General features: G+C 34.5%; 1 protein-coding gene across 1 annotated transcript in view; it reads right to left on the bottom strand.

Annotated features, from left to right (window-relative positions):
• Positions 1-26,298, bottom strand: part of THSD7B (thrombospondin type 1 domain containing 7B) — a 932,487-nt gene that overhangs the window by 457,663 nt on the left and 448,526 nt on the right. The window contains exons 10-11 of the mRNA XM_044666609.1: positions 5,261-5,393; positions 932-1,035 (exon numbers count right to left, since the gene is read on the bottom strand). Coding sequence (XP_044522544.1) covers positions 932-1,035; positions 5,261-5,393 — 237 coding nt within the window. The remainder of the gene's footprint in view (positions 1-931; positions 1,036-5,260; positions 5,394-26,298) is intronic.

Below are 26,298 nucleotides of genomic sequence, written 5' to 3' on the forward strand. Positions count from 1 at the left end.
ATTTAAATAATCTCTTCTTTCAAGAAGCTTATATTCTCCTTAGCCAGAGGCAACGTGCACAGATAATTAAATACAAAATCAATAAAACTTAATTTGGGAAAGGGCAGGGAAATGACAGAACAGAAACGGCTAGATTAAAAATTGGGAAAGACTTCTTACAAGAAGCAACATTTGAGGTAGTCCCTAAAGGAAGCAAAGGGATTCTGAGAGGAGAAGAGAGGAGGAAGATAATATCAGGCTTAGGGAACACCCTGTTTGCAGATATGGATAAGGTATCAAGTATAATGAACCAAGTTGGCCAGATGGACTGGAACCTAGAGTATGTGATTAGAAAGAACATAATATTATTCTGGAGTAATAATAATAATAAGTTAGAGCCAAATCATGAAGGATTTTAGATGCCAAATGGAATCACCAATACATTCTCCTGGAATGCTGAAGCTTCCTGAGTAGGAAAGTGGCATCATCAGATTTGTGCTTTAGAAATATTTTAGCAACTCTGTTAAAGGAAGATTTCAGTTTATCCATTTGTGACTATCAGTATATTCCTCCCAATACATAGGGCAGCATTCTGTACATCACAGGCACCTAAAATAAATATTTAGTCCAAATGAAGTGAAAAGCCAGTCTGCCAATCTGGACATCATTGAATTTTGCTGGTTAATACTCATTGTATTTGTAGGTTATTATTGGTGTACTTCAAGCTTGGAAAAGGTCTTTCCTTTGTAACCCTTAGATTCCAAGTACTGATTATGTTAGGATGATTTAATACTGATGTTAGCTGGCCTCAAACTTTAGCTGAGACTCAAAAACAACAAAATACTATTACATCTTTATTCACATATGTAAAAAGGTGGATAAAGGACATTCAAGCAGGTAATATTTCTAATTCATTTTCCAGTACAAATGTTGATTAAAAAAATCAGCTTACCTCTTGTTTGTAAGCCCTTTCCACAAGCTTCACTGGTGCCCATCATCCCCTGCCTGACAGACTCTGGCACCAGAATGCATGAATTCCACTTATGAGCCTTCCACCTGAGATTATAAACATGAAAGATTCAACCAATTATTCAGATGTGAAGACTGAAATAAACAAACATCAAACCTAGACAAACAATGCAACATATCAATAAAAATGGACACAAAACAACAAATTTAAAATAGTTCATAGCATTTAAGTTCATGTGACCCATCAGTATTGTCTGTGACTCAGGTCTATGCTAAATATAATCATTTCATTTTCATGTAGACTTTGTGCCATGCTAGAAATGGAGCAATGAAGGGCTAAGGAAAAAAAAAGTTCACAGCTTTAAAAAAAAAAGGGCTTTTAGTGACCTTCAAGCTGAAAAAATGCCCTGGACTCCCTTGGGCAACTGGGGCATAAATTCTTTATCTACAGCAGAGCTTGTGTCCAAGATTATGTTACACTTAGTGTTACAGAATTACCCTGGCTCCTTTGTGATTGTATGGCCCTCTTAGGCATTCAGAGCAATTCAGAAATCCAAACAAGATTGTAAGCATGATCGTTTCAGTGGAAATCTCTCCCTTGTCCTCTTTCACATCATAGAAAAAAGTTAACGGCTTGAAGAGAGCACCAAGATTTGTATTTCACAGGTAAAATATTTCCTGAGGAAACTTTCCCCCTCTCAAATGCTCTTGCCTTCATTGTTTAACAAAACTCTCCTTTTGGGGACCTTCAGGGCAGAGAGTGAGTTTTATCCTTTAAATTTGCCTGGCCACAATGATCCTGAAGAGTCTTCTGCCTCAGGTACAGGCATTCGGTCTGACTCTTTGAGCTGAATAATGTAGTTGCTGAATTTATTCACTATGTGTGCCAATGGCTCTGATGATTTTTTTAAATCGAATTTGAGATTTCATCAGTGTTGGGAACTCGTAGTGAAAAACTTTCTGTACCAATACAGATCAGCATCTTTTTGACAACTTATTAGAGAGCTACTTGAGGCATAGAGGAATTATGTGATTGGCCCAGAGTCACATGATGAATCTATCAGAGGCAGAACTTGAACCTACATCTTTCTAATCCCAATATTGCCTGTGGATTAACTAGTCTAGTTGCTTCTCAGCTCTGATATTTAATTTACTATAAATCTCAAGAAGAACTATTAAGCAAAAATGTCAACATCAGTATTACGACAAGTTGAAAAATGGATGAGGTATCAGGAAATAGCAAGGTGCATTTAACAAATTAGAACTGAATTGATTATTATTCAAAACACAGTTATAAGTACATTCAGTGCATGCAGAGATTCTTTGAGTGTCATTTCAAGAGATATCATAAGCATAAATCTGAGAGTAGCTAAGATTTTTTTAAGATAGGGCAGCAAATTTTCAGATTTACTTTAACTAAATCTATTCCAAACCAAATTATGCTATACATATTTTTCTCCATTGATTACAGCCTAAAATTGAGTATTGCTAATGAGACTTTTTGGTTTAGAATCACAAAATGTCAAGGTTAGAGGAGCCCTTAGAAGTCATTTGTTTCAGGGGATAGCTATGTAGCCCAGTGGGTTGAGAGCTGGGCCTAGAGACAAGAGGTCCTAGGTTCAAATCTGACCTCAGACACTTCCTAGCTGTGTGACCCTGGGCTAGTCACCTAACTTCCATTACCTAGACCTTACTATTCTTCTGCCTTAGAACCAAAAAACAGTATTGATTCTAAGATAGCAGGTAAGGACTTTTAAAAAGTAAAAATAAAGAAGTCATTTGGTACAACTCTCTTATCTAAAAGATGAGGAAGCTAATGTTCACAGACTGGAGGTGTTTTGTCCAGTATTACATGCCTAACAAATTTTGAACTAGGAATTTTCCCAAGATCTTTCAAAGGCTTTGGACAACTATCTAGTTTGGTGAAGTATTAATTGCCATTGATAAAAGGAATTTCTTTACTAAGTTTCCTTCACTAATTGGGGAAAAAAAGGTCTCTTGATAAAAGGAATTTCTTTACTAAGTTTCCTTCACTAATTGGGGGAAAAAAAGGTCTCATCTCTATATCCTTTCTGACTCCCAAGGTTTTGTTTGTTTGTTTGTCTGTTTTTTAATCCTATCTACTCCATTATGTGACAACACTAGTTATGTATACTTTTCAATGGAAAATGTTGGAACATTTAGCATTTTTAGGACAGGAAGACCAGGTCATATTGAGACATAGTCTAATTTAGTCTGATAATCCCACAAAGATTTCAAAGAGACATAAATTGGGAGAAGAAGCATTATAGGAACATATAATTTAGAACAGAGAATATTCAGAAAATGTTTAATCCAATCATGCCTGCAAACTGAGGTCCTCCTTTTGCCCAGTTTAATAAATTTTTGAACACCGTTCTTCAAGTGTTTTAACAATTTCTATCACCTGGGAGTGAGATGGGTGGCTCAGTGGATTGAGAACCAGGCCTAGAGACAGGAGGTCCTAGGTACAAATCTGGATTCAGACACATCCTAGCTATATGACCCTGGGCAAGTCACTTGACCCCCATTGCCTAGTCTTTACTGCTCTTTTGCCTTGGAACAAATGCACAGTATTGATTCTAAGACAGAATGTAAGGGTTTAAAAATAATAATAATCTTTATCACTGCAGTGTATCCCGGGGATGTGGAACTAGACTACCCAAAATGGCACTGAGTGATATTGAGACCTAAAGAAAAACTAGAAATTCCTGAACAACTTCTTTACCTTTTGAACAAGAGATTCCCTAAGAATAGGGAGTAGATTTCTGCCTTTCTTATGTCCCCAGAGCTTAGCAAAAAGACTTATACATGATTGATAAATACTTGCTGACTGACTGAACAAAAACACCTGAAGCTAGACTGCCTTACTCGCTTTTAGGGCAAGATCCAGGAGGAGCTACCCTGCATTCTTCTTGATTATCGTAAAACTGGCGAATTCTGATAAGCTGAGCCATGACCCTCAAGCCTTGAAGAAACTGAAAGCATCACATATTTTATTCCAGTGTTTATTTTTTTTCCTTCCATAATCATTCATCAACATGATGCCTTTGGATAGAACTGATGCATACACCAAGACAAAAGTACAGGAATAATAAAGACCAAATTTCTAATAATTTAAAGATCATCTAATCATAGTACAAGTAGGCAATAGCCTTCCTATTTTACTTTTTTCCTCAGAAACATTTATCTTTTTATAAATTATATTTCCTCATTCATTTCTTGAAGTCAACAACCAAAATAAGAAGGGAAATGTAGGATGCATTTTGAAATACAAGAGATATTTTGTTAAGGCACTTTAAACTGTGATGTGAACCAGTTTTGTTTTTCTTTCATTCCTTAAATCAGGAAGATGTACAAGGAGTTGTCTTTAATCAAGACATAGTATTAAGCAGTAATTGTAGATCATTGAAGACTGACAAAGCAAAATGGGTCTTTACTATTTTTAGACAAGATGACACTAGTTTATCTTAGAATATATGCTCTAATCTTTGGTCTAGAAAAAAAGGTTTGTTTGTTTTGCATTTGATGTGTCTGAGTAAATATGTGCATCTTCATAATGCTTTATTATTAATGACAATCAAAAATCTTTAAAGTCAATATGCACATAGTTTAGAAATTATCATTTCCTTTGGAAGAAATCAAATACTTTTTTTTACATGCTGCATTTTAATCCATTGAAGGCCTCTAAATATTGTCAATGTAAGAATATTTTCCTTTTTTTCCTCTTTGTACATAAAATTAATTCATAATAAAATTACCTCTGTTATCTCTACAGAAAAAAATGAATATTTGTGGAAATATTGCTAAAAATTAATGAATCATTTTCTTTTGGTTTTTAATCCAATTTAAGAGGTTTTAGAATACAATTCTTATGGCAGTATGCAGCAAAAAAGCTTCTTGGCCTTTCTTACATTCCTAGCATATGATTATGGCATTTTGAAATAGGAATAGAAATGGAGTTGCAGAGGTATTAACAGTTGAATTACAATGAACCCAGAGGCTGTGTGATGGATAGTTTGGACAGAGAAAAAAAAAGTTATTTTTTTTCATTAGCAAAATTCAAAAAAGCAAAAGCATAAGTTAATGTGATTGAAATTAATCTTTCAAAAGATTGTCTCAATAGGCAGGGAGACTAGTGGACCATGAGGATATGAAAGCTGATTGTTCCCTCCCCTTCTTTCTGAGCTTAAAGGAATGTATAATTTTAAATAACTGGAAGGAAAAAACCTTCCATGTATGCTAAAGTTGTTTACTGAGCTTTTATACAATGATATCAAAAATGATTAATTACCGGTATACAGGACAATATGTAACATCTTCACATTCTCTTTCTTCAAACAAGGTATCTGGACATTCTTGTCCTCCATTAGCAGCTTCTTGAATGACAATCCTATATCGGGACTGTTTTATTAATGTGCCATTTTCTGAAAGAAAAAAAAAATAAAATAACAGCACATTAAAAATCTACCTCTATGGACCAAGGTTAGATTACCTTTGGAAATACATTAGGAAAATGTATTGTGCTTGGGAAGGAAACTTGGAAAATTACAGTAACAGCACATAGAAATGAGGTACCAGCCTTCACATTCACTCTCTGCTATGAATTTATGTTATTTCTTTTAATCTTTTAAAATTAAAAAATTAATGAATTAAAAAAATTAATTAGAATATATTTATCTATAAAAATGAGTTGCCAAGTTAAAAACTTCTGGAAAAAATTAATCCAGTATTCAGTGTTGTGTTGTGGTAAGAAATGCCAGATTTGTAGTAGAAGGAATGGCATTTGAACCTTGACATTTCTACTTGTCTATGTGATCTAGGACAAATCATCTAAAATCTCTTTTTCTGATCTATTAAATGAAAGGGTTATACAATATAATCTTTTAGGTACTTTCTAGTTCTAGATTGATGATCCAACAAACTGAAAATTTTATTTAACCTCCAAGTTAAATATTAAGAAGCCTCAGGGAGATAGATAGATAGATGATAGATAGATAGATAGATAGATAGATAGATAGATAGATAGATAGATAGATAGATAGATAGATTTGTTTGTTTCCTGAAATATGTGTCATTCCTTTTGGGTCTAGACATTGTCTTTTATAGTCTTCTCTTTGAAAAAATATGATAGATTATAATTTTTAAAAGTCATTAATAGTTAATCCATTTAGACAAATTTAGGTGATATAGAGGATAGAGTACCAGGCTTTAAGTCAAGAAGACTTCAGTTGAAATTCAACTTCAGTCATTTACTAGCTTTATGACTAGACAAATTACTTAACTTCAGTTGTTTCATTTTACTCTTCTGTTAAATGGGGATAATAATAGCACTAGTACCCAGGGTTGTTACGAGGATCAAATGAGATAATAATTGTAAAGGGCTTAGCACAGTGTCTGGCACATAAATGTTAGGGGTGATGATAATGATGTTGTAGTTACACTGCCTTGGAGTCAGGCTTGACTTGATTTTAAGTCTTGCCTTTGATGCATACTAGTTACATGGAGGTGGGAAAGTAAAATGATATCTGAGTTCCACAGGCAGCTCACTATCAAATAATTGACAAATTAAAAATTGATAACTGACAGTTGAAAATTGGAAAGCTACATTGATGGAAGGAGATTCTATGATAAAAATTTCTCATACTAATGAAATCACAAGTCTACACTACATATGTGCATGCACACACACATGCACACACACTCACACTCATTCAAAATTCATTTTGAATGAGTTATAAGATCTTATTTTTCTTATCACTTGGGAAGATTCAATTCAATAACCTGAAGGTAGTAATCACCTGAATGCATGACAGATGGAAGGGGGAGAAGGAAAAGCCCAGAAAAATATGTTTTACTGTCTTTCGATTTTACTGGCTGCCATTACTTACTAATGATGCTTTGGAAGTACTTCAAGTTTAGTAAGCACCTTCTGAATCAAGTAAAATAAGATAGTCTAAATTAAAAAATACTAAAACTATACTGGACTAAATTTAATCTAATTATTTGAAAATACTTTGCTCTAATGTGCTATGCCCAATGGGATAATCCTATGTGATAGCAATAATAATGATAATAAAAAAATAATAACAATGTCAGATTATCTAATTATGGACACATCAAATGTGTCGAGGTAAGGCTACTGAAAATGAATATTAACCATATAAACATATACAGCTGAAAAGATCAGATAACAGATAAGCAGCTGGTTTATTTGTTTGTTTTCCCCAAAAAACACGTCCCTGAAAACTGCCTATAATTTGGCTACTGCAGATAGCATTTACAGAACACTGAACTATTTGAAATCTTCCTCTTTCAGTGGCTATGTTTTCTTTCAGGAAAATAAATGAACAGGCAAACAAATAAATTATGGTTTCATTCTGGTGCTAGTGATTATTCACTATACTAAAAGAGTACTTTTGTGTGTTTTCCAAGTGTTCCTTCAGTCTTCATACTGCCAGTGACCAACTCATCCCAAGGTCTGGGCTTCATGTACTTAGAATGATTAGAACCTGGCCTGTTCATCAAAAGTGTGTTGAAATGTGATTTTAGTGCCCATTTATTGGCTTTGTTTATCATTGTTAAGGATCCTATCAGGTTTGGTGATGTTCTATTTATTTTATTGAAGCTTCATAAAAATCTAGGGTAAATCTAAGTCTTGAACACAAACAGAAGGACCATTTCATCATAGATGTATATTCCCCCAAATTCTCAAAATTTATATCATGAAGCAACTTCTATAGACAAAGTAATGTGCTAGGTACTAGACATACAGATTCCTTACTTTCATAGGAATGAGAAACAATGTATGCAAATTAACAATGACCAAAAAAACAAACAAACAACTCTATTGTCCTTAGGGGGGAAAAGTGATCAGTGAAGGACACAGTGGTCTGGAAATATTTCAAATAGGAGATGGAACTTTAGTTGGCCACTGAAACAAGATGTTTTTTCAGATGAGAAAAAAAATTAAATCTTTATTTTCACTAACTTCAACTGAAATTTAGCACATCCTTCATTATGAATATAGAAAGAGGGGAAATGAATGTAGGAAACAAACATTATTCTGAGAAGAGGTACACAGGCTTCCCCAAACTGCCAAAGAGACACGACACAAACAAGGTCAAGAACCTCTCATCTGACTCTCTTGTTTTACAGATGAAGAAGAGAGTAATACATAAAAAGAATGGAAAAATAGGGAAAAGGGTGGGAAGTGCTTTAAATATGCCAAATAGCCATTTATATTTAATCCTAAAAACAATAAGGAGTCATCATATTAATGTTTTAGGAAAAAAGATAACTGTGGAGGATGTCTTGGATAAGACATGGAAGCAGAGAGAAAATACAGAAAGTTATTGTAATAATCTATATGAGAAGTAATGAGGACCTGAATTAGAGCAGAGGTTACATGAGAAGAGAGGAAACATATACAAGAGATATCATAGAGATACAAATAATGTAAAAAAAACCATGGCAACTATTTGAACATTTGGGAATTATTGAGTTTGAGAACTTAAATTAATGGAAGGATGGTTGTGTTAATGACATTATAAGAGATGTTTATAAGAATAGATGTTTTGGAAGGAAAAAAATTTGTTTTGGACATGATGAGTTTGAGATGCCTGCAGGATATCCAAATAAAAAGATCCAATAGGCAGTTTGTGATAGGTCAATGAAGTTGAAGAGAAAGTCCCAAACATGGGAGTCATTGGCATAGTGATGAAAATATATTTCATGGGGATGATAAGAGATAATATACCTCATGAGAACTCACTTAGTGACATGAGAATATATAGAAAGATCAAAGAACACGCCTAATTTACTATCTGGTTTGGAAAAGAAGAAAAACACACACATCCCAATTACATAAAAAAGAATGTGAAAAATGTATAGAAGAGGCTTTGAATCAATGGTAAGGGAATTCTGAGGCAGTAGATATAAGCTTTTAGTTGGATAGGAAAGGAGGACACATGAAATGGGCCTTGAGTATATCATCATTGGTTACATAGTTCAGTCATAGTTTTCACATTGATGTCACAGCTTTCACCCTAACCTACCAATGAAACTGTAGCTATTTGAAGAATTTCCCCAATGGCATCACCAACCTCATTAAATTCAAGGAAAAATAACGATAAATTAAAATGTCAGTTTGCAAATGTGAACTACTACTCAAGTATGATTATGACTAATAAGCAAGTGATCAAAGTTCAGCCTTGAATTATGCATATTTCTTCACTACTAAGGCATAAGGAATAATTATATTTAGTTATAGTCTAACAACAACAAAAACAGAAACCATTAGAGGAAAACAAAAAAGCTACAATTACAGGTCAAGGTTGATTTTAAGAAAGAATTTATGTGAGCTAGAAATGTCAGGGAAAGTGGAGAGAGTGGTACATGTTAACTTGGTGGGAGAAACATTGAGCTAAGTTCTTCAAAGATTATGTTGGGCACTAGAGTTATCCAGTCCATTATTTGTTATAAAACATGATGTTCTTTAGGTTCTAAATAAGAGGAATTTATAAGTAAACAAGATACAGAGAGCATTATGAGATGTAAAATAAAATGTAAAAAAAATGGATAATTTTGAGTACATTGAGTTTAAAAGGGTTTGTACAAATGAAACAAGCATTGCCAAGATTAGAAGGAAAACAATGCCACTCTAAGATTGATTTACAAAGGTGATCAGGGAAAAATGAAAATGATGTAAAATATTTATAGCAGTTTTTGTGGTGGCAAAGAACTGGAAACTGAAGGCATGTCTATCAATTAGAGAATGCCTAAACCAAGTTGTGGCATAAGATTATGATGGAATACTACTGCATCATAATAAATGATGAACAAGCTAATGAAAAAAGAAACAGAAATATCTGCATGAAATTATGAATAATAAAGTGAGCAGAACCAAGAGAACATTATATACAGTCAACAAACAACAATTAAGCATTATACAATTTTATAATCTCAACATCTTTCAATTAATTTTGAGATTAATCAACCAACAAAAATCCAAGTGCCAGCCAACTGCCAGGTATTATGTTACATTATGGAATAAAAATATAATGAATGAAATAACACTTCCTTTCAAGGAATCTTTCAAGGTTTCATAGAAATGTTAGCAATGTGGTTAGTTGTTAAGTATTGCTGACAAAAGCCTGCTTACTTGCCACTAATGCCATCACTAAAAGTACACAGGATTCATTTACTGATAGGAAGGCAGGAATGTTAAAGTAGATCAATAGGTAATTGATGTTCGTAGTCCTCTTTTTTCAGTATTATCAAGGAATAAATTTGCTGATTTCCCCATAATTTTTATTTATTTTCTTCCTTTAGGCAACTTGAATATCAATTGAGAAATGTATGTTTCTCAGCATAAATGTCCTACTTTTTCCTCTCCTCTCCTCTACCATCTCTTCCTCTCTCTCTTTTATATGTCTGTGTGTGTGTGTACCAATATCAGTAATATGTGTGTATACCAATCCAGTTTATTTTTTGTTTTTTTTTTTGGTGTCATTTCTACTTATCTGTAAACATTTTGGGAGCTATAATTTTAAGATTGAAGTGTAATTGTTTTGGTGGTTCCACTTCCCCTGAAGAAAACAGCTGAAATTCATTTTTGTAAATATTTTCATTTTACTTTCTGGTTGAAGTATTCCTCAAATGTCCTCCTCAAATGTCCTTGGAATGAATTTCCTTAGTTGGATATCTGGCAAGCTTTCTTTAAGATGGTTTTACCCTTCACTGATCCTCTCTGTTTTATGAGATAATAGTATACATAATCATCCATAATCGTTCTACACAAGATTTTATAGATATGTTTAAATTCTAATCCCTTTGTTGTACTATTTATATTCTAACCAAGATGTGTCTTTCCATTTGGCAATTAGCTTGTTGAGTAAAGTTCTTTTGGTCTCTTTCTTATGGTGATTTACTTATATTCATTAAATTTTTGGTAGTAGTCATTTTATTCAGTGTTTATGTCATCTCTGTTGTCTAATTATGATTTTCTAAATTTTCAAATTACTTGATTTAATTATTTAATTGAACATATCTTTTATCATTATTTTTCTTGTTTTTGGTAATTTATTTATTTAATTTTACAAATTCTGATTTTTGTTCTAAGAAGTCTACACAGACACTTGATTCAGGAATAATTCCTACATCAATAAGATATCTTTTCATACCTGTTAGAAAATAATCTATTTCATTATTTACATTGTTATATCATACTTACCATGTACCACTCAATATTTATTTTCTAAACCAATAGGGATGCATTTTGATTAAAAAGTAAATTTCAAAATTGGAAGATATGGCTAGACAATGTGTTTTCTGCAAAAATCTAGATGGCTTAGGGTACTGAAAAATAAATGAATAAATAATGCAATGTGTCAGCCAAAATTTTCAGTGATTCTTAATTGAGATTATTGCTAAAGTTTTATTGAGAGGCATAGCATCCAAGAACCAAGAAGTGATAATTTCATTATACCTTATCTATGTTATGCCATACATATAGTACTTAGGATTTTTAATTTTGGTAAAGAAATGAAAACAAGGAAAGTAAATTATGAAAAGATAATTAACAATAACAAAGAGGTACAAAAATACTGAAGAAAATAATGCCTTAAAGCCATAACTGGCCAAATAAAAAAGTGGTATAAAATCAAATGTATAAAAACATAAATATTAAACCTTTCTCCAAATTGTAATAAAAATTACATTCAATAAAGGGCCATGGAAACATAGGTTAAAATTAACTGGAAAATAACTAATCTAAGCTTAAAGAATGAGTGGGTCAAAGAATAAGTTATAAAAACAATCAGTAATTTCATTAAAAAGGATGACAAAAATGAGACATTCAAAAATTTGTAGGAGGCAGCCAAAACAGGACTTAGGGTAGAATTTATATCTTTAAATGTGAAAATCAAGAAAAGGGAGGAAGAGTAGACCAATGCATTGGACAAGCAACTGAAGAAAACTGGGGGGAGGGGAGGAAAGCAAATTAAAATCCCCAATTAAACCTCAAAATGGAAATTCTGAAAATCAAAAAAGAAATGAATAAAATTGAAAGTACAAAAAGCCATTTAACTAATAAGTAAAACTAATAGAGGGTTTAATGGGAGGAAATAATAAAATGGATAAAATGTTGGTTATTTAGATTTTTAAAAAAGAAAGAATAAAACCAAATTGCTAGTATCAAAAATTAAAAAGGTGAATGCACCACCAATGATGATGAAATTAAAACAACTATTAAGAGTTATTTTGCCCAATTAAATTCCAGTAAAACAGACAATCTCAGTTAAATGGATGAATATTTTTAAAAAATAGAAATTGCCTGAATGAACTGAAAGGGAAACAGAATACTTAAATAACCCTATCTTGAGAGGAAAAAAAGGAAATTGAACAAGCTATCAATGAGTTCCTTAAGAAAATAATCATGGGCAAGATGGCAGAGTAGAGAAGCATTCAGTAGGTCCACGTGGTGTCGGGTCATGGACTCAGGGTTAGAGAAAAAGCTTAGGTCAGTTTTGTAGAAAATACCCATGTGGAGAGCTTGTGGGGGGTGCCTAAATTAGGTCTTTAGAGAAACAGGTGTAGGTCTAGAATGCAGGCCATTACCAAGAGGAGGGTAGTGGAAATATATTACCCAAGCCTAAGCAGTAGAGGCAGAAGTCTCCGAAAGTCTTGGCAAAAGCAGCAGGCCATCACTGTTGGGGCTCGGGGTTCTAGGACTTAGCAGGACTAGCAGCACCAGCGGCAGGATCAGAGAAGCGGTCTGGGATGCTTGCAGGCTTGTGGCATGGCAGGAATGGAGATCAGGTCAGAAGTCAGGAGATCAGCGGCAGAGGCACACTAGCTGGGCTCCGGCATTTTAGTTTTAAAACCAAAAGCCAGAATTGGCTGGCCTGACCTCCCAAGGTGATTTGGGCTGGACTGGCTGGCTGAGTCCCACCTGAGGCAAAAACGTGCTGTTGCTTTTAGCAAAAGCATGGCAAGGAAAGCCACTTTCCTTTTTTAAAAAAGTGCTCAAAAAAGCTGAGCCAGATGGCCAAAAAGCAGGCATGGCTATCGTTTCTGAAAGGCTATCTGGAAAATTGAGAATTCGATTTCCAAACTTTGTAAGGTTGCCATAATTATTAAGATAAAAAATGATAAAGGCTGATATAATAATATAAATTAGTATTTTAATCAAAGCCATGCTGATAGATAAAGTCATTAGACCACGCACTTGTAAGAATTTAAAACTGCCGCCCCAGCCATTATTGTTACCTCCAGTCTCTTCCTGAGTCTGCTGGCCAAGAGGGCCACTCCCTCCTAACCCAGGAGATTTAAACTGACCTCTGCGTGGTGACTTAGGTGTCCCCACGCCCAAAGAACAGGAAACAGAAACCCATTGGACCACGGAAAATGTAGTTTGATAATTTCCATGTGTCCATAGAAAATACATATATATACTTAAAGATGGCATCTCCCAAATATTCCTCTCCAAACAACTTTCAAATCGCTCCTCAATTCAAATTCAAGAATAGCAAAGCTAACAAAAGATCAGAGTGAGATTACTCTTGCCAAAGACAACAGAGGAGGTTGGAAAGAGAGATCTGCTCTCAAGGCAGAGATAGCAAGGAGAATGGCATCTAGGCAGAAAGAGATTCCAGAATACTCCTTGCTAGCACTAGATGCAGGACCAGATGCAGTTTGGAAACTCCTTTGTCTACACATACTTTTGGGTCACAGTTCAAGGGCAGAGAGGAACACTCAGTCAAAAGAGAATGGAAGCACTAAGGTGCAGTAGTGCTTCTGTACTTAAGAGCTGAGAAGACATAAGGGGCAGTGCTACTTCTGGTCCAAAGGGTGTAAGGAACCCAAAGAGCAGTACCAATTGTAATCCCAAGGGACCAGAAGCCCTTTATATGTAAGGATCAAAGTGAAAACCAAGAAAGCAGTGACCACAACTCTCCCCAGATCTCTAAGAGCAACAAAAATTTCCAAATCCCTAGATCTAGCTGTAAAAACATTCTTTAAAAAGACTGAAACTTAATAGAGAATCCCTTTTATGCCACAAAATGGGAACAGACCTTAATATTAACATGAAGTCTCAAACAAGATGAAAAATGAGCAAACAACAATAACAATAGAAACTCACCATAAAAACTTCGTAGGGTGATAAGGAAGACCAAGACATTCAGAGGAAGAACATAAAGTAAAAATGGCTATAAGCAAAACGTCAAAGAACAATGTGTATTAAACATAAGCCCAACAAGAATTCCTGGAAGAGTTAAAGAAGCAATGAGTGATAGAGGAAAAAGAAATGAGTGGTGAAAGGAAAGTATTATTATTATTTTTTAAACCTTTACCTTCTGTCTTAGATAAATACTGTGTATTGTATTGTACTATACTGTGTGTTGTTTCTAAGGCAGAAGAGCAGTAAGGGTGAGGCAATGGAGGTTAAATAACTGGCCTGCAGTCACACAGCTAGGAAGTATCTGAGGCCAAATTTGAGCCTAGGACCTCCCATCCTTAGGCCTGGCTCTCAATCCACTGAGCTACCCAGCTGCCCCAAAAAATTATTAAAAGAGAATTTATAGCTTGGCAAAGAAGTTAAAAAAAACTTTAAGAAAATAATTCTATAAAAAACATAATTGGCTTAATTGTAAAAGAGGCACAAAAATCCACTGAAGGAAAGTACTCTATAAAAGTTAAAATTGGCTAAGTGGAAGGTAATGACTATGTGAGACATCAAGAAACAATAAAACATAGTCAAACTTGTGAAAAATAGAAGAAAATGGGAAATATCTCATCAGTAAAACAACTAACATAGAAAATAAATGGAGAAAAGATAGTTTAGGACAGTGATGGGCAAACTATTCCCTGTGGGCCAGATCCAGGCCATAGTTCGCTCATCACTGCCTTAAGTAATTCCCTAATCACTCTGCCCCCACTTCCAGATGTAGTGATTAGGGAACTGCTTAAGGCAGTGATGGGCGAACAATGGCCTTAATCTGGCCCCCGGGGAATAGTTTGCCCATCACTGGTTTAGGAGATATCAGACTACCTTAAACCATTATCAAAAAGAGCCTAGACCTCATATTTTTATAAATTATTAAGGAAATATACACCAATATTTTATATCCAGAGGGTAAAATAGAAATTGAAAGAATCCAACAGTTTGATGTTTTGAAAGTCCTCTTATGTTTAATCAAAAATTATAAAAAATGATTCATAAATAGTTTACATGTAACTGACTTTTAAAAAAATTAGTGTTAAATGTGTATATGTAAATGGGAAATATTTAATGAATTTAATATGAATATACTAAAAATAATACTAATAAAAATTTAAATGGGTTGTTTTGAGAAATAATAGATTCTTCTTTCCTTGAGGTCTTCAAAGAGAAAGTTGATTGACTGCTTTGAGATTGTACATACATACATACATGTATGTCTGTAAGATTTCATACATTATATATACTTATAGATGTATGTTTTCTTTTTCAGATGTGGTTTGGACTATATAAGACTCTGAATTTCCTTATAACTTTGAAATATAGCATACTTTGTATGTATTTGCTTGGATATTGTTTCCCTTCCTTGAGAGAAGGAACTATCTTCTGCCACTTGTTGTGTACCCCAGTGTCTGACACATAGCTGAGACTTAATATTTGTTTATTGTTATGGATTGATGTTGATAAAACTAAACCCCTTCTCTCATTTCACTGTCAGGAATCCAATCAGCAGTTGAAATTCCAGGCAAGAGTCCCACAAACCATCTGTTCCCTAGTTTGCACAATGAGGTGTGCTTTCCAGGGAATGCTGATTCCTTTGAGTTAGTTAAGTCTTAAAGCAAGGCTTTCACCAGTCATTTATACCACCTAAACATTGGAAATTTCCACTTTCATTTTTTTACTGAAAAATATTTTGCAAAATTTAAAATGCCACACAAATATAATTTGTTATTGTTATCATTATCATGAATCATTACTATTACTAATTACTATCAGTACTACTACTACTCTTCCTCTTCCTACTCCTCACTAATGCTGGAAAATAATAATTTTTAAAGTTTTTCCCCTACTTTCTGGAAAAGACTAAGGGAATCTCCACAATATCCTTAATTTAGAGAAATCACTTGCTCTATAGTTGTCCTACATTTATTTTAGATTATTCCTTTTTACAAACTCTAAATTCCAGTCAAATTGGAATATTTACCATCAGTTCTTTTCTTCTCCTTTCCTGCTTTATTTCCCTCATGATTGTAATATACTCTACCCATTTCTAGAAGTTGAAATGAATTAATGAGTGGAAAAAAAATCATTAAGTGCTGATTATGTGCAAAACCCTTGTTAAATGTTGGGGATACAAATAGAAAAGCAAGTTATCTCTGCTTTCCAGGAGATAACACCTTACTAGGGAGCTATATTATGTATCATCAGCTACAAATCAGAACTAAAGATCCTATGATTCTTGGGGTTGAGTAGCAAAACAGATGGTAAAAAAGAATGATATTATGTGCTGCTATTTATTAATAATCCTATGTTTCAGACATTGAAACAGATGACAGTGCTAAGAACTTGTAACTGTGGCTGCTGATAAGGCAGGAGTTGTAGCACCTAAGATATAACCAGTTACCAGGTCTCATTTTCCACAGGAGTAATCTTTCTCTCAAGATGATGATTGTGAAGTTGAGTTGTAGACAGAACCTGGGCCTCACTGGTTTGACTTGTTTGATGGTAGCAGTTGGGGTTAATGATGGTAAGAGAAGTGGGTACTTCCATAGATATTAATACACTAAGGCAGTGATTCCCAAAGTGGATGCTACTGCCCCCTGGTGGGTGCTGCAGTGATCCAGGAAAGTGGTGATGGCCACAGATGAATTTATCTTTCCTAATATTTGCTTTTAAAATTAAAAAAAAATTAATTTCCATGGGGCTAAGTAATATTTTTTCTGGAAAGGGGGAGGTAGGCCAAAAAAGTTTGGGAACCACTGCACTAAGGGAAGGTTTCATAGCAAAAGGTAGAAGCAGACTTGGTAGTCTTAGAGGCAATATTATTTCTAGGCTTTTGAGCTCAAGAATCTGGACTATCCTCATTTAGATCTGAGGAAGGTGAGGATGAAGATGTATTATTTTTGTTTTTTCATGGTTGTACATGTTTCTTTTTATCTCCTTTAGGGTCCACTGATGCCCTGTCAATGTAATATAAGTTCTTCAATTAAAATGAAATCATTCCCATTTCAAGTCCAATTCATTAAGGAGTATCACCATGAGCATTTTCTAATGATTCATAAGTGAAAGTAAATTCTTTCTTAAATTCTTTACTGTATACTCAATATTCTTGGTTTTGAATTACAGTAATATGTGTGTATCCTATCTCTCTCATTATATTTTCAAATACCTGAAGGCAGGGCCTATGTCTGGTTTTATGTTTGGAACCTGGCAAAGTTTATTTACTTATACAAAAAGAATGCTTAATAGCTGTCTGTTGAATTGCATTGACAATTTATACATCTTTGCGGGTGGGGTATAGGTGGGGATCTACACAAAGAGGCAAATATGTCCTCACATATAGCACAAAAAACATAAGAATTAATGTCATTTTCAATTCTTATTTTAAAAATATTTAGCTATTCTTACTCTATGGAGTTGCAAAAGAGTTAATAGAAATCCGCTTACCCATGCAAGAGAGGACAAAATAAACAATAGTTAAATAATTAATGATTGTAATATATTTTACAAATAGAATGTAAGATCTGAGTAAGTACACAATAATGGGTGTAATTAGTAATTGTGTAGTATAAACAATGAGCTCTTAACAATGCTATTAATTATGACAAATTAGACTTGTCTTTTCTTTCAATTTCTGCTCATGTAGTAAAATGTAGAGCTTTCTCCATTCTGACCCTTTTTAATTCAATATAAATGATATATTCTGTAAGTATTTCACATATGATGCAGGACTTCATTGGTATTCATTCAACATTAAGAATTAAAATGTAGTGAAACTTCAGATTACATTGACAGATAAGTTTTTAGTATAAAAATACCATCTGTTTTGTATTTTGGTTTAAAAAATGCTGACGTTATTAAGCATGTGTGTTGTACTATAAGAGAGAGAGCATTTTATAATAATCTTTATTATACTTTGGTACACGTGGAATGTAGGTATGCCAACTGTGTTTATTAATAGCAAAGAACATTCTGATTAGTTGTATATAAGTAATATCATTCTGATAAGACATACATAGAGTATGCAGATGACAATTTAGAAGGGCAATTGCCAAGAGATTTTAAATCTATTCCACTCTCTTCTAGAAAAAGAATTCTTTATTTTCTATAAATAAGATTTTACACAGATAGTCAAACTTTTGGAATCTGCTATAATCTACAATGTTATGTGCTACTAAGTTTTGGAATGAAACCTGTTTCTTGCAGCATTTCATCTGCCATACTTTATAAATGAGGCATGTATCTAGATTTAAATGCTGTCTTGATTGCATTCAGGAAAAATCAGTTTAATTTGGTGGTTTGGATTTTTATTTGTTTTTGTCTAAATGTTGACAAACCAATGAGATTGAAGCTATCATTTTTCAAGCATTTGGTTGGGCTCAGTGCAGACTTAGCTTTTGCAAACCTATTTGTCACTTATTCACTGGCTGGCTTATTACTTGGCCTGTTTCGCATTCTCCATGGTGAGGTACCCACTATAGTTCATATGCTCTATGTCAAATGAAGTTAAGTCAAATAAGCAAACATTTATTAAACATTTACTTTGTGTAAGGCACTGTGCTAAATATTAGAGTTCCAAAGAAATGTAAACAACAGTTGCTGTCCTCAAGGGCTGCTTTGTCTAATGGGGAGACAACATGCAAATGACTATATACAGATAAGATAGATAAGGATAAATTAGAAAGAATCAGAAAAGGAAGACACAAAAATGAAGGAAAGTCTTTCAGAAGGTGACATTTTAATAATGTTAAAAGATAAGTAAATCTATCTAGCTTTAATATCTACCTGAATTTGAGTCTTTAAACATCTCAATGTATCATTTAAATACCTACAAACTGGACATTCCCAGCTCTATGTTCCACTGACAACTCATATTCATAGTATCTACATTAGAACTCATCATATTTTCACCCCAAGCCCATCCCTCCTGCAATCTTTCCCATTTTTGGTGATCACATTAACACCTCTATACTTCTAGTTACTAAACACTGAGGCCTTAGAGTCATGAGAAACACTTTCTTCTCCCTCAGTTATCATATGCAAGACCTCCCAATCCTAATTCTAAATGTCTCACATTGGTCTCCTTCCATTCACATAACCTATATAACATCTTATCTGCTCCCTATTTCCATTGTCTCCTCAAACTAATTCATAGCTGTTAAATTTATATTACTAAAGCACAAATAGACCATCCCTTCCCCTCCCCCTGCTACATACACACTCAATAATCTTCAATGGCTGTTATTGCTTTTTGGATAAAATACAACCTCTTCAACCTGACATTTTTAGCCTCCTAGAATTGGTAGTGCAATGGAAAGGGTTCTGGGCCTAGAGTCAGGAAGAGTCATCTCCCTGAATTCAAATTTATGCTCAGACACTAACTAGTATTGTGTAGCTAACTATTTGCCTCACTATCTTCAACTGTAAAATGGGCTGGAAAAGAAAATGGCAACAACATTTCAGTGTCTTTGCTAAGATAACCCCAAATGGGGTCATGAAGAGTCAGACATGATTGAAATGACCAAACAAGAATCTTAATTTTATCTTCTATTGCATTCTTATTTTATCCCCTTCTCCCCCATGGATACTCATTCCAGTTATATAGGCCTGTTAGCTATTACTCCATAGGAGTCATTCCTTTTCCTAATTCCAGGTCTTTATGTGAATAACATTTGTTTTTCACTGTTAATTGATCAAATCCCTAATATTCCTTTTTTTCCCCAAATTCTTTCTATTTTAGCAGCAACTCTGAAATAGAATGGAAAAGGCGAGGCAAATGGGATTAAGTTACTTGCTCAAGAACACAACCAAGAAGCCAGATTTGGAACCAGGTCCTCTCAACTCCAAGTCTGGCACTCTATCCACTATGCCACTTAACTGTGCCTCCCCCCCGCCCCCACCCCAACTTCGTTCTAAGTATGGTTCAGGTAGAAAATTGTCTACAAATCTTATGCTGATGCCTCATTGATTTCTCTAATTATCAGAATTCTCTTTCTCTTAAAATTATTTTATTTTTATGTATTTTATATTTACTTATCTGGGTACATAATATCACCAGGAGAATGTAAGCTTCTTATGGACAGGGATATTTTTCTGGTAGTCTTTATATTTCCTCACCAACATAGTACCTGGCCCATAGTAAGCAATGTGGTTGAAGTGAATTGAATAAAAGCAATCTACTTGTTTGCAATCTGTCCCTTAAAATAAAGTGTTATCCTATATGATTTAACATAATAAGTATTTCTTGAGATCACTTAATAGCCATCCCACAAAGAGACGAGGGTTGAAAAAGAAGAAAAGTATATGATGTCATCTCTGCATTTGAGTAGTATATAAATTTGCTGGGAAGAAAAAAAATATGAACAATTTTTAGAATAATACAAACAAATTTATATTACCTCTAACTCAGAAATAAAATGCATTATACTGAGATTGTAAGCGTTATGAGAAGTCAGAAAGGGAGTAAAAATGTTGATCCATAACTTCATGCAGTTTGCATTCTTTTTTTAACTAATATAAAAACATTTGCCTTTGACCATAACATCTCCAGCTAGAGCTGTGTCAACCATATTTTAGAAATCAGAGTTAATTAAATTTAACTTAGAGGTAAGTAAAATGACAGAGAATCAATCATTTCTTGCATAACTACCTTTGCATTTTTTTTACTTATGATCATATGTATGCCATGAAATATGAAAAAAATCAATCTTCAAATTTAGTCTTGAGAGATCTGAGAGGTGTGAGTAAAATGCCAAAGTCTGACTGAGATGACATTTAAAATTTGAAGAAATATCAGCTTCTTCAATTCAATTTGTCTAAACTTGATTTTTCTTAATAGATGTTTGTCTAGACCTTGGGCAATCTATTTCATACACTGTAGCTTGGATTTTGTAATAGATTTTCATTTGTTTTTGTATATCAATTATTTACTTTCCATTAAACCTCAAATTTACAATTGAAATATTATGGTACCAGTGTTTAATTGCATCCCTCACTACAAAGTTATTACAATAGTGGAAACTGAATAATGAGCAGACATCACTTTTCCCCACCCCCAGTAACTAATCTGGAAAGTAAAAAAGCTTCACAAAATGTCATTTTAAAAAATTTTAGTAGCAGTCATCTGAAATGAGATCACATCAAGTAGGTAAAAAAATTTATTTTCTTTTTAATTGTAGAAGATAAGTTAATAAACTTAAAGTATTATCCCAACTAACTCACAACCAATTTATTCTACTTCATCTGCAATTCATGTGAAGTCTAAAATTAAACTACTAATTAGAATTGGATTCTCTGTTTCTTAAAAGCAACTCATTTACTTATGAGAGTAAATAAGAATCATATTACAAAACCCACAGAGAATCCTAGAAATATGAAGAGGGCAATAACAACTGAAGGTAATTTCAAAAGAAAATATGCTTTTATAAAAACAAATGAAAGCTATGTCAGTAACCATAAGAGATCATTAAATAGCTACCAAGGAAGCTAGGTACTTTAGTGGACAGAAGGCTAGAATTGGAGGTCCAGGAAGATGAGTTTGAATCTTGCCTCACAAACATGATATTTGTATGATCCATGGTAAATCACTCAAGGTCTTTTAATTTCAGTTTATTTAGATGTAAGATGGGATACTAATAGCACTCACCTCAGGATTTTGCTGGGAGGATTAAATGAGTTAATATATGTAAAGAGCTTTCTAAACGTTAAAGTATTCCATAAACATTAGCTGGTAATAATATTTTAAAATAGAATTCCATTGCCACATGAAAGCAATAACTAGTGCTTATAAAAACACAAAAGAATTTGTTCTGTTCTATAACAGAGACTATAATAAAGTGGATATGAGAGGCAAAGAATGAAGTCCAAAGCAATGTATTAACAGGTTTCTTTAGGTTTGTTTGTTTTTAAGATAATTTGTGAAGAAAAAAAATAGGAACAAGAGCCTTGAACCTTTTACAGGAATTAAAGGATGTGATGTATATGTATATTACATATATATATATATATATACACACACACACACACATATATTTAAATCTTTTAAAAGATAATTATCAGTGTCAGTGTTTTGTTGTTCTTGCTCTTCATTTCCTTAGAGTATCTGTGCTTCTTACATCACTCCTTCTTTGAATTTCCTTTCCAGCAGTTAATGTTCCTATTTTTTTGTCATCTCTACTCAAGCTGCTTCTCTTTCTGCTCCCAAAGCAAAAGTCTGAAGCAAAAAGCCTATTAGAGCTGGAAGGGCTTTAAAAAGGCCATCTAGTCTACTCCCTTTCCCATTTTACACAAGAGGCAAAATAAATCCAGTGAGAAATTGTTTGTCTGAGGTCACAGAAGTAATAAGTGAGAATGAGGATTTAAACCAGAGTTTTCTGACTCTAATACTAGTGCTCTTTCTACTGTGCCATGGTGAGCTTTGTTTAAGAACATTTGTTTCTAGGGTGTTTTCCTTCCCTTCCTGCATGTATTTTGATTACTAGAAAAAAAAATGGCCTTTAATTTTTTTTAGAGATTTTATCATCCCTCTACATCCCTTACTTGAAAATACTGAACATATAGCAGATTCAGAATAAGGTTCAGAATCATAACTTTTTCAAACCGCAAGGAACCTTACTCATAGGCCACTTAGCTAAGCCTTTTACAATATAGATAAGAAAAGATTAACCCAAGGTCACACAGTAATGGAATCAGGACTAGAACCCACATCTCCTATATCCTATTCCTATTGAACCAAGATACTTATATTTGATTGATGGTTTGAATCAATGGAGTCTGCAAGGCATATTAGAGGGAAGAAGCTGGCAATAGGCAAGACTTCTTGCAAAACTAGCTATTCTACTTAGTCTTGAAGGAAGCAAGTAACCAGAGGTAAGGAGAGAGAGAACATTCCAGGGATATGGGAGAATCAGTGAATACACTGTATTTTCTCACACCCCAAACTGATACCTCTGAAATGAAACTAGCAGAAGCAGGTAAACTTTATATACAGCAGTATATCCATCTCCAGAGAAAGAATTGTTGAAGAGAAACAAGTAAGGCATAGTGTCATATGTACATAAGTCTTTTTTTTTATTATTAAACAATGCTTTTGCTAGTGCAGGAGGAGGAAAAAAGTGGGAGGATACCTGGGAATTTTAATCTAAGAAAAATTAATAAAAAATGAAAGGCAGGCAGTAGAGTTTTGAAAGGACTAAGAGGGAGGAGGGTATAAGTATTTAATAAGTATCTGTAAAATTGGGTCAGATTGGCAATGATTGGTTATGGAGTCAGAACCAGGGATGAAGCTGGCTATCCTAGCAAGGGGAAGGGTGTAAGTGAATAGAATTCTTTCTCCTCCCCCTCCTGAGGCAGTTATAGCAGGAGGAATAACAATTTTAACAGATTCTCCTTTTAGATCAGGAATGGAGGCTATTTAGACTTGTTTATATGCCAGGGCTAAACTAGTTGATAGGAAATAATCCCACTGATATTAAAAACTTCCACAATTAGAAGATTATCCCCCAAAGCCTAAAGTAGATAAAGGTCCAGGATGTCTTCAAAACTGCAGTATTGCTCTCCAGACAATAGCTGTGTTCAGTGTTAGCCTGGATGAAGATTTTGCTTAGTATGTAATTGGTTGGTAAGGTCTAAAATATAACTTCACACTGGCTCATAAACTTAATAAGGAAAGGGATTTATTAATTTCAGGAAATCAGGGAAAGGCGGGAATTTTAGGATTGAGAGTAAGGAAAGCTACCTAATATCTTTAAGAAACTTGTTAGATATAGCATTCCCCAGAGGGGAATGCCTTTGAATAACTCAACTTCTAACTCCTTCACTTGAACTAACTCTTCTTTTAGTCTAATGTTATCAAGTTTAAGATAATGAAGTTAATCTTGATTGTAGATCTATGTGAGTCAGGAATTAACTGAGATGCTGCCTATGAGGTATTTTCCCAGTACACACAGCCTGGTTTAGTCTGTATAAGGTAAACAGCAAAGTAACACCCTGCTCCCTGAGGTCAGAGATGAGGTAACAAAAAGAGAAGCAATCTTACCCTTTCTCCCAGCCACCCTTGATCCCCAAAGAGTGTCCCCTGCAAGCTGGGTGTCCTGGCTTTTTATACCCACATTCTTAACTGCCCCAACTTCCCCCTCTCCTGGAGTTCTGGTGGGTACTGTGGAATTCTGTGAGGCAGTTTCACATCACTTAAGATCATGGATGTTACAGTATCTACAATGTATCAGGTATTATGTTAAGATATTTAGATATAGAGATAGCTAGAGAAGAAGATAGATATACACATATGCTTCTATATGTACTATCTATCTAGCTATCTCTCTATCTCTACATATATATATATAAATCATTTGATCCTTATAACCACAAGGGCAGTAGTCTCTTAAGTATGGGCTAAGGTCTCATGAAATGTCAAAGCATTCCTCCTCAGGGACTGTGGTCTGACATACTTTTAGATGATACTTCTTCCTCCAGGTAACATTTGAACTTATTCTCATCCTGTATGATTTGATAGTCTCCTACTAATTTCAATTTTATTACTACTGAAGAGAGTTCAAAGATGACTACAGTTAAAAGTGAACTTAGAAACCATATGGAACACTTGCTTTTCAAGTAGGAATGAATGAAAAAGCATTTATTAAGAAGAAACTTTAGAAGTTATCTAACCTAGCCTTTTAATTTTTCTGATTTGAAAATTGAGGCTCCTTACCCAATCCTTACCCAAAGTCAAATTGCTTGTTAGTGGCAAAATTAGAAAGAGAAACCAGGTCTTATAACTTCTCTGATATCAAAGTGTGTAACAAAGCAGCATCATTAAAAATTTTTATAGTGGCTAAAAAGTATTGAAATTCATTATTGTAACAGATTGGGTATACAATACACAGAAGCAAAATTATTTAACACCCTACCAAGTATTTTATAGACAAAGACCAAAGCTACTGGCATAAAGATTCACTAATTGATAAAATATGCTGGGAAAATTGGAAAGCACTGTGGAAGAAATTAGATTTAAACTAATACTTTACTTCCTGTGCAGTTCAGTGTTAATTCCACTATACTTTTATACTCCATAGTACCCTCACATGTGGGATAGCTATCATCCTTTTCAAAACTGACTATTGTGAGTACCCTGTCAATCTACATTTTTTAGTACCTTTGTATAAAGGAAGAGCTTTTCCTGTTCTAAATAGAAGGCAAAGGGCTAGTTAATTATTCCTATATATGCTGAAGAAACCATACCCATAGCCCCATGAATTAAGGAATAGAAAGAAATTACAGCTTCAAGAAATTACAGACATCAGTCAATTGGATTATGTCAAAGAGGCCCTAAACCAGTGATGGTGAACCTTTTACATATGGAATACTAGGCCCCACTCCACTCCACCACCAGACCTAGTGCCCTGCCTCACCCCACCCCCTACTTCACTCCCCACCCCCTCCCTTACCCCAGAGAAGGGAGGGCAGAAGTTCTTCCATTGGGCTGCTGGGCAGAGTGGTGGATGATGAGAGGAGCATGTGGAGAGGGGGAAGAGAGTGGCCGGAGGGCTCAGCTCTCCTCCAGCTCTGTTCCCCTCCAGCTATGTGCCATGCTGTTAGCTATGCTCTCCTCAAACCAAGCTCCTCTCCAACCTCATCACGGGAATTACCTTCACCACAGATTCAACAGGCTCCCATCTGTGCTGCATCTTCATGGAGCAAGAGAGTCACCCTTTCCCCACCCTCCTTACCCCAGACAGGAGTGGGAGGAAGAGCTCCCATTGGGCTGCTGGGCAAAGGGGCAGGTAAAGTGAGGAAATGTCCTCAGGTACATTGAGAGGGGGAGGAGAACAGCTTCACCCAAGTCCTTCTGTCTTTCTAGTAAGGAATTTGGTGGGGAACTGCAGGTATGCCCACAGAGAGGGCTCTGCATGCCCTTTCTGGCGCACATGCCATAGGTTTGCCATCACTGTCCTACACTATCAAAGGTCAAAACCATAACAACCTCTTGTAGGCAATATATCTCCAAGAATTCTGAGAATCAGTGTCAGGATCCAGAGATCTAACATTCTAAGTTAACTCTGACCCATGTAGCCAATTCTTCAGAATTTGAAGATAAATAATCACTCTTTCTT

Source organism: Gracilinanus agilis, chromosome 3, assembly GCF_016433145.1.
Source record: "Gracilinanus agilis isolate LMUSP501 chromosome 3, AgileGrace, whole genome shotgun sequence".
Lineage (NCBI taxonomy): Eukaryota > Metazoa > Chordata > Mammalia > Didelphimorphia > Didelphidae > Gracilinanus > Gracilinanus agilis.